General features: G+C 40.4%; 1 protein-coding gene across 1 annotated transcript; it reads right to left on the reverse strand.

Moving 5' to 3' along the window:
- Positions 1 to 442: 442 nt before the first annotated feature.
- Positions 443 to 14679, reverse strand: MED30 (mediator complex subunit 30). The gene is made up of 5 exons (XM_068163235.1): positions 14604 to 14679; positions 13647 to 13853; positions 12421 to 12579; positions 9142 to 9252; positions 443 to 1981 (listed from the first exon to the last, which is right to left on the reverse strand). The coding sequence occupies exons 2-5, from the start codon at positions 13818 to 13820 to the stop codon at positions 1886 to 1888; spliced, it is 540 nt and encodes a 179-aa protein (XP_068019336.1). The 5' UTR covers positions 13821 to 13853; positions 14604 to 14679; the 3' UTR covers positions 443 to 1885.
- Between the last annotated feature and the right edge of the window lie 1412 nt (positions 14680 to 16091).

The raw sequence follows: 16091 nt of genomic DNA on the forward strand, positions 1-16091 counted from the left end.
GGTTTTATATAAAATAGTCATGTCTCTTACAGCTGCAGCAACAGACCATTGCTTCTGACCAAAAAGTCTGCCACAGTGGTCAGTCTAAAGGTTCTGCTGGTAGCTTTGCCACCGAGCAAGCTACCCACTCCTCCATTTGTCACATGGAAGAAAAGAGTGTGATGTTATTTGTAAGGTGCTTTGACATCTACTGACATTTAGGCATTGTCATAGCTCACAGGGTTGCAAGCGACCAGAAAGATCATCCAGTTCCAACCCCCCTGCCATGGGCAGAGCCACCTCACACTAGATCAGGTTGCTCCTATCTTTCCACACCAACTAAACTAATACAAGTGAACATTTTCTAACTCTGTTTAGTTGCCATTATAAGACTGGGCATCAATTTGCTTTAAGATTTAAATCCTCCACAAGGACAAATAAAAGACAAGCACACTGTACTTAATTTCAGGGTAAAGTCCTATATTGTTAACCAGGAGCGATCAGATCTATTACATGCCAGTGGTTTTTACCTCAAGAAGCAGACAAATGGGTTGAAATTATTAAAAACCCAAATAAAAAAGACTGATAGAACAACAAACCAGTTTTTAAAAACCATCCATCTCAACTCAATGAGCATTCTGTACCTAACTCCCATATAGTGAAAGGAATGTCTTTCAGAAGGGTACTATTTAACTGGACTCTTCAGAAGGTTCTGAGCAAATCTTTCACACACACACACACACACACAGAGAAACCTCTTAAGGAATCTGACTGGGCATGGAATGAGAGTTAGAAGTAATACACAAGAAGCAAATCATGAGGTTGCTCAGTTTTCAGTTTGACAAATATTAACAGTAGAGAGCCCTATGGATCTGTACTGAAACAGTGGGGGTTTTTCCACATATTCTTTCATCTGGAAAGAGAGAGACACATAGCTCACTGCCAGCATCTCAGGATAACAAAAAATTATTAAGACTGTTTTCAGGACTAATGAAAATTGTGAGCAATACCAGAATCAAAACAAAGAAAGATGAAGGTTGGTGATTAACTCCAAGTAATGAACTGCTCATACACTCCAGTATTTTCTAGGACAGGTTGTCATATGGAAAAGATTAATGAGGTGTTTATTCAGTGCATTCTGGTAAACAAAACCAAAGTATTCCAAGCATACACAATGCTACAGGAATACTTACACCATACAATAGCTGGAGCAGTGCCCAAGAAATTAGAATACATAGGTACAGAAGAAATTAATGTTGAGGATATGTGCATGTAGTCTTCACTTTAAAAGACTTCATTATATCCATAAGGATATAGGGGTAATTTTATGTAGCTTCTGCATTTGGCTAATTATCTAATATGACATACATCCAGTGACATGATATGGACAAAGATGAACTTGCATGGCACAGCAGCCTGCAGTATATGTTCCCACAGTGGGGAAACACAAGGCATCATTTTGTCTGACCATTTATTTCAGACCTGTAGCTCAGTAGAGTGATTCTTCTCTATTGCAGCGTTTCCTGTCTGTAGAGGTGGTTTGCACTGCAGAACAGCAGGCAAACACTTGCAGTTAAAACACTCTCAATTGTATTATTAAAAAAAGAAAGGCAGAAATAGTTTATAAAAACTCCTTATTTGCATAGCACTCCAAATGATCACTGTGAGCTACCCAGGCTGTGTTATATTCAGCCTCAGTGAATCACTCAAGCAGAACCTGTAGGATGAGTCTTTCATAAAAAAAACCCCACCAACACCATTTCAGTTACTACAAAACCTCAGCATTTTAATCTTCCAGACTTTGCAAACATTACTGCAATATGGTTGTGGGACAACACGTTCTCCTTAGGAAGCAGTTAAATATATCCAAATGAATCCTTTCCAACGGTAGTTTGATTCTCCTTGCTCAGTTCCGCATCGCCAACATGGCGTTTATGTCCCAGATAAGATTCCGTAACTGATCCATGATCTGCTTCAGCTGCTGATTCTTCTGCTTCAGTTTCTGTGGGAAGAGTTTGTGAGAAGCATTTTTGTGATCAGTTCAAATAGCACACTCAAACTCAACAAGAGTTACAGTATTATTAAATGCTGCACGGATACTTTCCTCAGGTGCCCGTGAGCAGTCCCAACAGGATAATACATCCTCTTTAAAGCACTCTCTAAAAATACAAGAAGGGATTGAGGGTTAAGGACCATTGATAGAGGGGGAATGCTGTTTCTTTTCACAGTGTTTTTTATCAAAACATTTGATCCCTTTTAAAACTGGATGCTTGGAAGGACTGATCCTCTCTTTCCAAAGCCCAAAAGATTAAGCAGGAAAAAAGAAGTCTGGGATGAGGTAAATTTATGTGACTATGCTGTATAATTTTTGTGCATAGAAAAACAGAGGATTAACAGTAGGTCTTTGAACACAGCACAAGGTACAGGTGAAGCCAATCAAGCTTTTCCAGCCCTTCTGCCCAGGTAGGTCGACCCTCATGTGCTCACGGCTCCTGTTTTGAAACAGATATTGCTAGGCATGTTCAGGTTATGTTCCCAAGTAAAGTGAGCTTGCTGTCCTTCTGTTCCTTCAAATGCTCCTACAGTTTGCAAACCTAAATACATAGTTTTAAATAATTCATGTGCTCACATAAGAAAGATCAGTGCATTGAGACATTGCACATCTCCCTAACCTTTCAACAGAACACACATATGTGTTACCTCATCTATTCATTTTCCTGCTCAAATCAAAGCTGTCGAGAACTAAGTTATTGTGTATTGTTAGCAACAACCCATGTCCTTCATCTCAGTCCAATTTGATAAGATGTCAGCCTTCACACATTAGAGATCAAACTACTTATTCATTAGGGAAGTCCAGAGTTCCAAGTGAAGTGAAAGCACAGGAAAGACTTGTAACCATCAAAAGAGGACAAACTATTCAAATCATTTCAGGTTTGACATAACTTTGTTATCTACAATACACAAATGGCAATACATTAAAAGGGTGACTCAGATCAGTAATAGAACCAAGTAACTGGAACAATGATAAAAGGAAGCAACAAAAGAAACAATATCCTGAAAATCAGTCTCTTGAATTTTGATGTGGACAGCATACCAATATTTTCAAGTTGCCCAGATGGTTAGCTGGGAAAGAAGCACAGAAGAAAAAAGGAAGTCTGTTCACTTCAGCCCTGTAAAAATGGCCTGAAGCAATATGGTTACTTAGATTACAGGGGGAATGTAATAGATTGAGTTATTCCTGAACACAGGAATTACTCTGTGTTATTCCTGAACACAGAGTTTTCAAGGTGGACACATTCCCTGGAAGCAGAGGCAACAGCCAATTCCAGACCGCTGAGGAGGGTATGAAAACAGATGTAGGACACTTCATGTGCGCCAACTTGGAATTTCTAGTCAAGCATTTGACAGACTAAGAAGTATTTTAAAGACAACTATGTGCATTTGTCTAATACTTCTTTGTTTTCCATGTGGGAAGCCAAAACTTCACAACATAAATCAGATCCAACTCCTAAAGACAAAGAGTAGTTACCACAGCATTCAAATGACAGAACTGCAAGTGCCTCCTTACAAAAGCTCATAATGGAAGATCTTGATGCTATAGCTCATACCTGTGACATTTTTTATCTGTGTTTGTGCCTGCCATCCACAATATTCAATCTTAGGGAAATCAATAAATATTACATCAAATCCAGCAGTTTAATGCAAGCTGCCACTCACTGATAGTGAGTGCATGCCATTTCACTATTTTTCAAAGCCTTCATCAATAGAAATGAAGGCTGAACATTGGAGCACATGTCTTATGAGGAGAGGCTGAGGGACCTGGGGCTTTTTAGTCTGGAGAAGAGAGGATTTAATAAATGTTTATAAATACCTGAGGGCTGGGTGTCAGGAGGGAGGGGACAGGCTCTGCTCACTTGCTCCCTGTGATAGGACAAGGAGCAACGGATGTAAGCTGCAGCACAGGAGGTTCCACCTCAACACAAGGGGGAATTTCTCTACTGTAAGGGTCACAGACCACTGGAACAGGCTCCCCAGATAGGTTGTGGAGTCTCCTTCTCTGGAGACTTTCAAGGCCTGTCTGGATGTGTTCCTCTGTGACCTGAGCACATGTATGGTCCTGCTCTGGCAGGGGGGTTGGACTTGATGATCTCTTTGGGTCCCTTCCAACCCCTGCCATCCTGTGATCCTGTGAACAGTCAGTGATGGCTATTAAAGCCACAGATAAAAAGGAGAACCATTAAGACCCAAAATTCAGATTGTGTTCTCTCTCCCTCCATGTCTAACTGGACAGTTGAGTATTGTTATGTAGGCATGCTCACATGAACTTCATGCAAGTTATGTCCAAAAGACTAATTGTGTGAACTTATTTTCATTTCTTTTTCAAAGTGTTAAGAAATTGTAAACTGCTTGATCTTTACCTGCTTCTAGAGAAAAGAACCTTTAAATTAGATTCATGTGGGTTTTGAACTATCTGCAAAGACAAGGAGTATAAAATTGTTTATCTGAAGATAGTTTTAGATCCTTGTCTTCAGTGAAGAGTTATTTTCTTAGCTCTTCTATTCTGCTTTATCTAGAGATATAAAAAACATCTAAGACGAAGCACCATCTTCAGGCTGAAAAAAAGAATAAAGAGGTGGAAAAAAGTCCGCTTCAGAGAGCATGGTCTCTTAACTGAAATGCACATAGTGATCTTTTTGACTAATCTTTGACAGGCAGTGGTCCACACCACAAAGTACTACAGAATTACTATATTCTGCACCACTGGTAGAGCTGGCCCCTGCTTAAGACTTTGCTGAGCCAGTCAGAGCTCAGCTCTAGCCTTGGAAAGATAAGTGAAATGGCCTGCTTAGAAACCAGGCAAGTTCTGTAAGCAGCTTCTGCAGCAGTGACAAATTTTAGTTTGAACAGATTGCTTGCAAGTTCTCTCCCACTCTTTCCTCCTTCTACTGAGATGACTTAGTTGAACTCTGGACTTCTTCTCAGGATCAACAGTTGTATGTAACAAGGTACTTCATCCTACGTACAGGCTACAGTTTCTGACTTTATCTGTTTTAAGATGGCACAGGAAAATTATCTTATGTGAGGCGGTTTATAATGAGTTTAAGAGATCTAAGTTCATCTGGTATTTGTCAGGCATGTTTCTCTTAGTCTCTCTCTATCAGAAATGTGATCTAACTGAAAAATGATCTGAAAGGGTCTTCTTTGGTGCTACTGATTTTCAATGTGATTAAGTATCCCTTTTGAGTGACACTGCAAGCATGGCCAGTGTGATGGAGTTGACAAGGACTGTGCCTTCCAGTGTGATGGAGTTGACAAGGACTGTGCCTTCCAGTAAACAAGACCTTAGCGGGACAAGCTCAGGCCAGTTATGAAAACATGTACAGAAAGACAAAATCCACATAAATGGAAACAAAAGTGGGAGAACCATAATATATATCTAGAAAGAGCTGCCTTTCAAGGAATGTGCCATAAAGAACTTGACATATTTCATACAGATTCGTTTTCAGTAGGACACAGTAATTTTGAGTGAAATAAATTGTTGATTTAAGCTCATTTTTGGGTTTCATTTAATTTGAAATCAGTGCTGTCTAGGCCAGTCCACAACTTTATCAGAGATGTATCAAGATTACCTTTTGTACATTCTTTCTATCCCCCACCTCATCTTAAGCTCATCTCTCTTTCACATTTTAAAACCTAAACATCACTATGAATCATTATTCTTTACTCAACCCATTTGTTCAAAGTCCCTTCTTTGGGCAAATGTCAATATAATGGTATAAACACTGTGGACAATAAGATTGATTTCCAACTGATGCCTTTAAAAACATCAAAAGTTGCCTATGTTGTAAAGGCACTTCTTTTCCTTAAAAAATAAAAGGTGTTTCCATCTTGAAAACTTATAGGTGGATAAGCCTCACCTCTGATTCCAGAAAGTCTATGTAGCAAATCCTTCTGGATGCAGGTTTTCAGCACTGTCAAAAGTAGTTTTCAGCTGAAATTCTCCAAAGAGAAAGGCTAATTGCAAATCGCTGTCATTTTAAGGACTACTTCCCTAAACCACATCAGCTGCAGTGCCCAACAGTTTTGTTATCAAAAAAGCCCCAGAGCTAAACGTGTAACAGCTTAACTTAAAAGCCTGTCATATAGATTTGTCATTTCCTCTCTTAGCAAGATCACTGTTAAGCAGTTAGCAAAGATTAATTAAGGATATCAAACATGATTGTTTTCTAAAGGGTCACCTGGAATGCCCTAATGATATTTCACACCATTTAATTTTCACCCACATGTATTGAGACTACTAATTATGTGATGGCTTTCCTAAGTGCTTCATTTGAAATCAGACCTACAGCACCTCAAAAAGAAAACATTAAATCAAAAGCTGTACTCACTCCATTTCTAAAACCAAGCAGTGAACAAAACTGCTGATAAGGCAGCAACACAGATTAAAGTGTTCTCAGGCTGTGATTTTACATCTTCTGTTGTAAATCCTGTCAAATGTACCACAAGACCATGGACTCAAGGTGAGACTGACATCTTGAGAATATTAGAGATGCTGCTACTTAAAGGTTAAAACCCCTGTACTATTGAACATAACAGGCTCAAAAAATACAAAGGCAAGTGAGGAAATTTGGGCAGTAGCTCCTCATTGTTGCAAATAGGAATTATGTTCAGGGAAAACTGGATCAGGACTTGCATTAGTAGACCAATGTAAATGCCAAACTGATTCTGGAACAGCAAATTATTTGTTCCAGAGAAGAGTCAACCACCCCAGCAACTTAAAACTTCAGAAAGCAAAGGCAGGTAAAAGCAAAAAATAACCTATTTGGGAACTGTAGGAGAGAGTTGTTTAGTACAAAAGGCAAAGCTATTTAGTGTTCGATAAATAGAGGGTTTTTGGTTGTTTTATACTAATGGTGCACTCTTCTTATAGTTGGCAAAAAAACCCTTTTGTTTTTAAACTTTATAGGTTTTGCTTAAATCCACAGCTGCTATGTATCACTGAATTGCTAGGACAGAAATGAAATTCCTTGTAAACTCATCTGTATTTTACCTTAATGGTCGAGTACTACTTATCCAAGGTCAGCTCATTCAGCCTTCTGACCCCAAAAGTAAGCCTACTATAGTATCACAAATAAATAAATAAGACTAGAAAGTGCCACTATGCAGTGAAGCAACATCAAAAGCTTCTGTAGTATTTAGGAACTCTGCTACATCACCAGGTTCCCCTGCCCCATGACTGAGCTGGTGGGCATAGGAAGTACATGATGCTCCTCTCATTACCCACTTGGGGTGATCCTTTCCCAGACAACCATGGTAGCAAAGCAGAGCTGCCATGTTTCTAGTCAGTGCTTCCTGGAAGGGGGCATACTTCAGTGTGAGAATATATGATCCACAATGTTTATGTGAACTACTTAGTTTTGACTGTGCTGTACACTGCAAGACAGGCAGCATCTTTCACATACATCTAAAGCCACTGAAGAGACTAGACTGGCTGGGATACCACAGCAAGAAGGGCAAACTTAAGAGACTTATGAAAGGTCCAAGAATTCAAATGTCTTTGTACTGTCAAAATATTGAGTTATTGTAATAATGCTCTTTTGGGGGGTAGTAGTAACAGGCAAGAATGAAAAAATACTGCCTATCTCTGCAAACAGGACTAGGTGAGAGCAGGACAGCTCAATGAAGGAAGAAAAGACCACGGGCCATGAATACAAAACCCTTCTTCATTGGCCATGCTGATTTCCCTGTCACAGCTTTTCCATCAACATTTTGTATGACTGAAATTTGGCTAAAATAAATTAAGCACAAGTGAGTTAGAGGTTGACTTTACATACCATAGAAGATGGAAAAGATGACTGGAGTGCCAACTATGAATCAGAGAGGGCTATTTGAGCCCAGCAGCCAGTGTCAGAAATCAGACCAACTGACCTGATTCCAGTTATTTTTCTTGGGGGGGGAAAAAAATAAGATTTTATTTATTTCTAGTCATAAAACCCAAAGCATTTCCTTTCTGTAATGTATTAGGGTTTGAACTTTAAAGTAATGGTACTTACACAGCTTCAGGGAGACACAAAAAAAAATGAATCAGTACCCTTTCAAAAGTCAGATGTTTCAACCTCTTTTGCAGGAGATACTAATTACTTGTCCACAAGGATACTAGAGAAAGTTCAATTATCTCATGGAGATTTACTGTGAAAAGCCTGAAAATTAGGCAGAGATATTTTAAGTGTAAGGTTTTCAGACCAGATTTAAGTGAAGGGTTTAATACATTCTTAACTACTAATGTGGTACCAATGGTCCTGTAACACCATCAACCTTCTTAGGGTTCAGAACTCACCATAAACATTTATGAAATGCTTTTCACAAGATCACGTCAAGGAGGTTTACAAACACATTAGCATACAAGCACAACAAAAAGGGCAAACCCATGTCACAGAACTATTAAAAACACAGCAAACAGGGACAGTTAAGCTTACCAACACTTAGAGACTGCAAATGAATGTGCATAAATTCACAGTAAACATTACATACAATAGAATATATAAAACCCTGCTACATCAGCACTGTGAAGAAAACAACAGGAAAGCTGACAGCTGCTTTTCTCTAGGCTCACAGTCTTAATTTCCTCCTCCTGTACAATATGCACACATTTATCCAAATAAATGGGTTATAAAAGAATTCAGTACCTCTCTGACTGTTAAAGACAAATTAAAATACTGTAAATATCTTAAAATAGGGAAATTAAGATTCTCTCCATAAAGAATTATTTTACTCATTTGTTTCCTTTGTTCAGTTATGTTTGTAGACTACTCCTCCTTTTTACTCCTATTTACAGATATTACAGCTACAGAAATATTTAATTCTATCTGTACTTTATAGATTGAAGAAACAATGATCAAGATTGTGGTCTGGTCAAACCACATATTTTTAATCTCAACTCTATGTTTAGCAATTACCACAGCATATTTTTTCAATCCATCTTTAGTAGTTGTACTCAATTGCATACTGCCACTCAGTCTGAAATAGTTACATGCCAGAAGTACTTATTACTAAGTTTGATGGTGGTCACCCCACATTTAATACAGGAATCCAGAAATTTAAACTTTGTAATGACAAAGTGACATTTTTCAGTTTTATGCAAATGAATTTCAACTCTGTTACCTTATTTACTTCCATAATTTCCCTTCTCTCCTCACTAGCAAAACGAAGCTGACTTGCAGCACCCCGATCGTCGTGCTTGGAGCCATCCTCTTCAACATATGGAATAAGTTGCTGTGAAGACAAGACACATTTTCTTTTTATTCTTCCTTTTCTTTCTTTTTCATTTTTTCTTTTTTTTTTCTCCCCCCCTAAAGTTAAAAATACTTTTACAAGGAAATCAAAACCAGGAGACAGATAAGGTATAACCATTTTCACCAAATGTTCAAACTTCTCAAAAGGAAGTGAAGAAAAGCTTACTTCATCACCTCAAAACATCAAAGGCCTGGGAATGACCTGCCAGTTCTCCAGAAAGATTATGTATTTTAGGAAGACACAATCCCACATATTACCAGGCTTAGACCTAAGCAATTTCACAACTGCAGGCAGAAAGCAGTCTTTTCATTGTAAGATTTTTAGGACATACATCCTTGTATTCTTGAACACTGCAGACTGCCAAAAAATTTAATATTCCTCACTATGAAATATCACAAACATGAGGTTACCACTATTATAAAGTATGTCAGTGATATACTAAACAGAATTACTACTACTCTTACACAGCTACTTGGCTAATCCCCTAATGATGGCTTGCTATTATAGTGGGCCTCTGTTTGACTGTTCTTATGAACAGGCACACAGTTACCTAAGAGAAATTTTTCCACAAGACCTTCTTGCTGTGATCTCCTCAGGGACCTTGTGTACTATCACTTTTGTAAGCTTCTACAAAGCCAAAAAACCCTTCAGAAAGAATTTCTAAATGAATATCGAGGCCCCGTCCCTGGGGGTGTTTAAGAGCAGGCTGGATGGGGCTCTGTCCAGCCTGATCTAGTGTGGGGTATCCCTGCCCATGGCAGGGGGGTTGGAACTGGATGATCCTTGTGGTCCCTTCCAACCCTGAATGAAACTATGAAACTATGAATGTACATTCCCTTTCCTAAGACAAAAAATTATTAGTAAATAGACTAAATACAAAACATTCTCCTGTGTCAAAGCACTCTCAAGCTATTAACATTCTATTAAAAAACAACTATATGCTGCAACATTTTATACGCAACACACACCCACAAAATCTATAGTCTGTTGATTTTTCTGCCTTGAACTGAGAAATGCTAAGGTTGATAGAAAAATTACATCCTTGTTCACATACACATTACAGACAAATGAAAGACTGGTAACTGATGCAAATGAGACACTAGTTTAAGTCTTGGAGAGAGATGCTCATTGCATCCATATTACATTGTTACTTAAGTTAGGGTGTCATGTTAGGAAGCATTCAGCAGCATCCTTCAGCATTCTGATGGAAAACTTACTTTGATTCAATCCACTGAAAATGTGATTTCCTTCTGTGCAAAAATTTGTGTAGGGTCATTTTCACTAAGCTTATCAAAAAGGACAAGAACTACTACACTAAACTCTGCCATGAAAACCTCGCAAAGTTTACCATTTGTATACCATAAAGAAGTGCTGTGGCTGCTTAAATACACGTGGAAAAAAAATCCTTCTGTCTGATGGCAAAATAAAGTATCACTCAAAGTGGAACATTTCCTTTGAAAACCTCTCATTTTTCAGAAAAGGTAGTAAAAAAAAAACCCAACACACCACACAAAGAAAAGCAAAGAACTCCACCTAACATACAAATGAAGCAGATAATCAATTAGGGAACTGCATAGGCAGATTTGCTTCACAATTATCTCGTGCCCTGCTATGCTGGTTAACAGAAAATTGGTAAGAATAGCTGCTATACTGCTAAGACATAGTAACCACAAAAAAGTATAAACCACTTAAATCAGTAATAACAGACTAAGGAATATTAGTAGGCACAGACTTCTTTTGACTGTGTAAAGAAAAACTAGAAGAGATTTGGTTGATGTTCTTCCAAGATATGGTTTGAATGTTGCTCATTAAAGAATATGGTTGAGACTATTATTGAAAATTTGAAATAAGAACTGAAGACAGGTGATCAAAGAGGAATGGTGTGCCACTATCATTCACCCTTCCTAAGAAAACACAAGGCAGGCATTCTTTTTACTTCAGAGTAGAAAAGACTACACAGATAAAGGAGAAAAAACTTCTGACTATCAATACAAAACTCTGCTGTGCATAAGGTATCAGTGACACCTAGCATTAAAAAACCAAAAAGCTCAAAGAGACTACTCATCTTCTCTCTGGTGATACTTCTTCATCCTGGTTAACAGGAAAAAACCTGTGAAAATTAGGAAAAAACAAATCCCAAACAGACCAGCCCCACCGATGTGAAAACAAGACACATCAAAAGCTTTTAAAAGAGGCACAAGTGCCCAATAAGCCATGAAAAAAAGTTGGGGATGTTTTTGTTTTTCTTTTAGTGGGAAAGTTACCTCACTCCCTTGCTTGCTGTGAAGTTTCTAAATTATCTTCCCCTGGATCACATGGCAGTGACTGCTGACAGAAGTAGATCAGCAGTCTAGAATGGACTCAAATATAATGATTAAATGATTAAAACTCAATGGACAACCAGAGGTCCATCAGTAGAGTTACCTCAGAATCCAAAGGTCAGTACTTAAAGAACTTCACAGTTCTGGATAATATAGAGCAGTAATAACTTAAATCACAACACAAAGCAGGCTTAAGAATATTACTAGGAATCAGAAACAACTGAACTTACAAGAGGGAAAAAAAATGAAGATTTGGTTGTACTAGGAATAGCATTTTTATTAGGAAAATATTTGGTCAATCATCCTGCCTGCAACTCTTATGTTGTTCACTTTTCCATCACCACTGCACACTCGGATTTAGTTCATACTTTCTCAGCAGGTTAAAAGTAGCTGAGTGAGAGAACTCTGGAGGAACAGACCGGTGGTCAGAGTAAGAGACTAATTCTTATTACTCAGGCAGCCAGGTGGGCAGGTCAGAGCTTAAGGCAGCCTTTTTCCCAAATGAACAACCACCAAATACTTGCCCTGACCCTTCTTCCCTAGGGCAAACATTCCTTGGTGAATGCACCAAGAAGTCTTGAGGTAAAAGTCTAAAATTTAAATGATGTTTGATGTCAAAACTGGATCACTTCCAACTGGGAAAAATTGTTGATGTTAATGTGAAAATCTCACAATCTTTCAGCCAGGTCCAAAGGCGCACTGAATAATTCCAGTCTCATTCAAAACTTGTTATGAGTCTCCTACTACAACTCAGGAGAATAGATGATATGCTAAGGAGAGAGTGGTTATCCCGATTTGCAGTTTATATATGAATAGAGATACTTACTTCTATGGGAACAGGATCGAGCCCAGCACAGTTTTCATTGCATTTGTCATAGACTAATCTCAGTTTTCTGAAGAGTATCGATAGCTGACGGAGATGTTCTTGCAGCTTTCCCAGTCTGTCTTGGTATGTTCCAGTATGATAAGTAACACCATTTGGTAACTTAGAGAACCAAAACCCCAAAACATTAAAAATATTATGTTAAAGTTTCTGTCACATTAAATAAATAAAGCAAAATAAATCAGAGGAGGCTTTTCAGTTGATTAGACAGTGTTGGATGATAGGTTGGACTTGATGACCTCAAAGGTCTTTTCCAACCTGATCAATTCAATTCAATTCAATTCAATTCAATTCAATTCAATTCAATTCAGTTCAATTCAATTCAGTTCAATCCTATTCTACATTTTAAAACAAGACAATCAAAGTCACCTCACAGAAATCACTGAATTTTCTATTTTATCAACAAAATTATGTATTTTATCTGCTCTGTTCATTTGATGTGCCAAATCACTGCTGTCAAACAACTTTGTGTTGTTATCAAAGTATTATTCAGTATCATATTGTCTCATGATCATTGTCAATCCCTCTGTAGCTCTTTTCAGTGACTATCTTTGAAATGCTTAAGCATGACACTGTTGTTATCCAAGTATTATTCCATATCACATTGTCTCAACCCCAGCTCACAATTCAGAGACACAATCAAACTGAATTCACAGTTAGCAAGCAAATATACCTGTATGTAAGCCAACTTCAGAAGGAAATTGACAGAATCATGAAAATACAGATGGAATAGGGATGATAATTTATCTTCTACTCTCAACAGAAGTTTGTATGTTTTCTCAGTAAGTAGCCACAAATAAGGATTATGTCCACTTTAATAGCAAAAAAGAAATGTCCAAAAAAAATCTAAGTGGAAAATATTACAGGAAAAGACCAAAGAAAATGTCTCTAAGACTACCCCTCCAATGTTAACAAAACCAGAAACATAGCTGGCACATAAACAGACTTCAGTTTTCATAATGGAAAACATATATATGAAGTCTTATTAGAGTGTATTAATTGTGGAGGAGATAATAATTAAGCATTTCTGAATGCTCTCCACCTTCACTTAATGTGCAGAGAAAGCAAATATATTAGGAGTAGCATTCACTTCTCTAATCAATCCCATATACTGGTGGCTGGTGCTAAAAAATGTGGTAAGTTAGGGACCATAAAAACTTGTTTCTCACCTGCATGTTCCTCAGTAACTGGAAGATTTCCATAGTTCGAAATACAATGTCCTGCACAGTTTCTTGGCCAATTCGACAGAGAGAAGCTGTGTTTACCTCCCGAGCTGCTTGAGCCTGTGTCCCTGAGAAAGCACCAGGTGGCATGCCTGCCCCCGAGAGAGGGGGAGTCGACATCTCTTGGGGTTAACCTGGTCCCACTGGGTCCAGCTGCACAAAGAATTTAAGATAGAAGGACTGAGTACTTGTTTAAGAGCACTACAATAAACTTCTGTGTACTGGCTCTATTGTTCCTTATGCCAGCACATGGTACTATCCACGATAAAACTGTTCAACGGATAAAAGATGTTTGAATGTAGTACTCTCCAGTTTGGATACCCCTCCTTTAACCGCTACAACTTTGCTGGGCAGCGGAACTGGGAAAGCTCCTTCCATAGCTCCTAGGGGACCATCTGCCCACATCTGTCCCAAGGGGACAAGAAAGGATCTTTTGCTGGCCTCCAACAGGCAAAATCGCAGCCCTTCTACTGTGCTCCTGGCCCGGCACATGCCCGACTGTCCACCCCTCCGCTGCACGGAAGGGCCTGAGGCAGCCGCCAGCAGGGCTGATCGGGGCATAGGCAGTGCGCTCCCGGCCACCCTGGGGGCTGCAGGCCGCCCCTGCACCACCGATGCCTCCACAGCTAGGCCGCCCGCCCGAGGAATCCTGCGGGATTACCGGGACAGTGCACAACGTGTGCGCCGCTTCCCCGCCACCAGACCGCAGCGGGGCAGTCCCCGGCAGGCGGGGGACGAGGACCGGCCGCCCCGGGCCCCGTAGCCCGTCCCTGGGAACAGTCAGCGACTAACGGGAGCGCCGCGGCTTCGCGCTGGCGGCATGGGAAGCATCGAACTTCTCCCCGGGAAGGGTCAAGGCCCCTCCAAATACTTCCCCACGGGCCGATCACGGCCGATACTCACGCGGACCGGGCGCCGCGTTGCCCTGGAAACTCGCAGGCGGAAGCACTCGGCGGCACCCCGGGGCGCGGCCGACCCGAGGCGGAAGTGGCGTCACGGCAGCCGCCGGGGCGGGGTACAGAGGAGGGCTGGGGAGCGGCTCCGTGTCAGCGCTGCGGGTTGCGGGCAGAGCGGGCTTGGTCTCTGCTGGGGCTGTCTGCCCTGCCGGCTCCACCTCGGCCTGCAGCCCCCGCGCACGGGGTCTCCACTGAAGGCCTTTGTTGAGGAGCGTGGTGGTTCTGTCTGGGTGAATCACAGAACTCTTTCGGTGGGAAAAGGCGTCTAAGACCTTACGATTTCTCAGGAGGAACAATCTTGAAGTAGTTGTGCTGTATTAAAATTGATGTTATGAATGATTTCTGTACGAAATGTATTGCATTTGTAATGCTGTAAAAGTAGAAGTGCTTGATACAGAGCCCTTTTTAAAGAAAGGAAAGCACTCAACATTCAGGGACTGAGCAACCGTGCTGTCAAAGGCTGCATCAAGCATTTTTCATCTCATAAGCTGATTATTTAGTGGGATCCCCACCCCACTCTCTAAACCAAGGCGTTTGCATTCTGGTTAAAATCTTTCTGGCATGCTGCCTTAGCCAAGGTGCAGTGTAGATAATCACAGAATTACAGGAAATGTAATGACCTCAAAGATCATCCATTCCAACCTCCAACCCAGTACTAAACCATGTCCCTAGGTGCCAGGTCCACAGCTGCTTAAACACCTCCAGGGACAGTGGCTCCACCACTGCCCTGGGCAGACCATTCCAATATTTGATAACCCTCTCTGAAGAAGTATTTCCTAGTATCCAGCCTGAACCTCGCCTGGGGCATCTTGAAACCATTTCCTGTAGTCCTGTGGCTTGCCACCAAGGAGAAGAAGCTGCCCCTCTTCACTCCAATGTTCCTTCAGGTAATCGTAGAGAGCGATGAGGTCTCCCCTCAGCTGCCTCTTCTCCAGAGTGAGCAAGCCCAGCTGCCTCAGGTGCTCCAGGCCCTTCTCTGAACACACTGCAGAACCTCGATGTCCTTCCTGTAGTGAGAAGCCCAGAACTGAACATACTCAAGGTGTGACCTCACCAGTGCTGAGTACAGGGAGATGATCACCTCCCTGTTCCTGCTGGCCACAGTGTTTCTAATCCAAGCCAGGATGCCATTGGCTTTATTGGCCACCTCAGCACACTGCTGGCTCATATTTAATCAACTGTCAGCCAAAGCCCTCAGGTCCCTCTGAGAGCAGGAGCTTTCTAAGCACAAATCTGTAACAAAGTTTAACGAAGACTTTGGCATAAACATTTCTTAAATAAATGGGGGAAAAAATGTTCCTAAATGTAAGAAGGGGATGTTTTCAGACAGCAAAAGAACATCCCAGTGTGTCTGGCTAGACAACACAACTGTTCAAGAATCGAGCACAAAGGATGATGTTTTCTTCCTCTGACTGCGTGCCCAAGAGCTCTGTTG

Source organism: Melanerpes formicivorus, unplaced genomic scaffold (genome assembly GCF_026170545.1).
Source record: "Melanerpes formicivorus ecotype bairdi unplaced genomic scaffold, bMelFor1.0.p_v2 SCAF_71, whole genome shotgun sequence".
Lineage (NCBI taxonomy): Eukaryota > Metazoa > Chordata > Aves > Piciformes > Picidae > Melanerpes > Melanerpes formicivorus.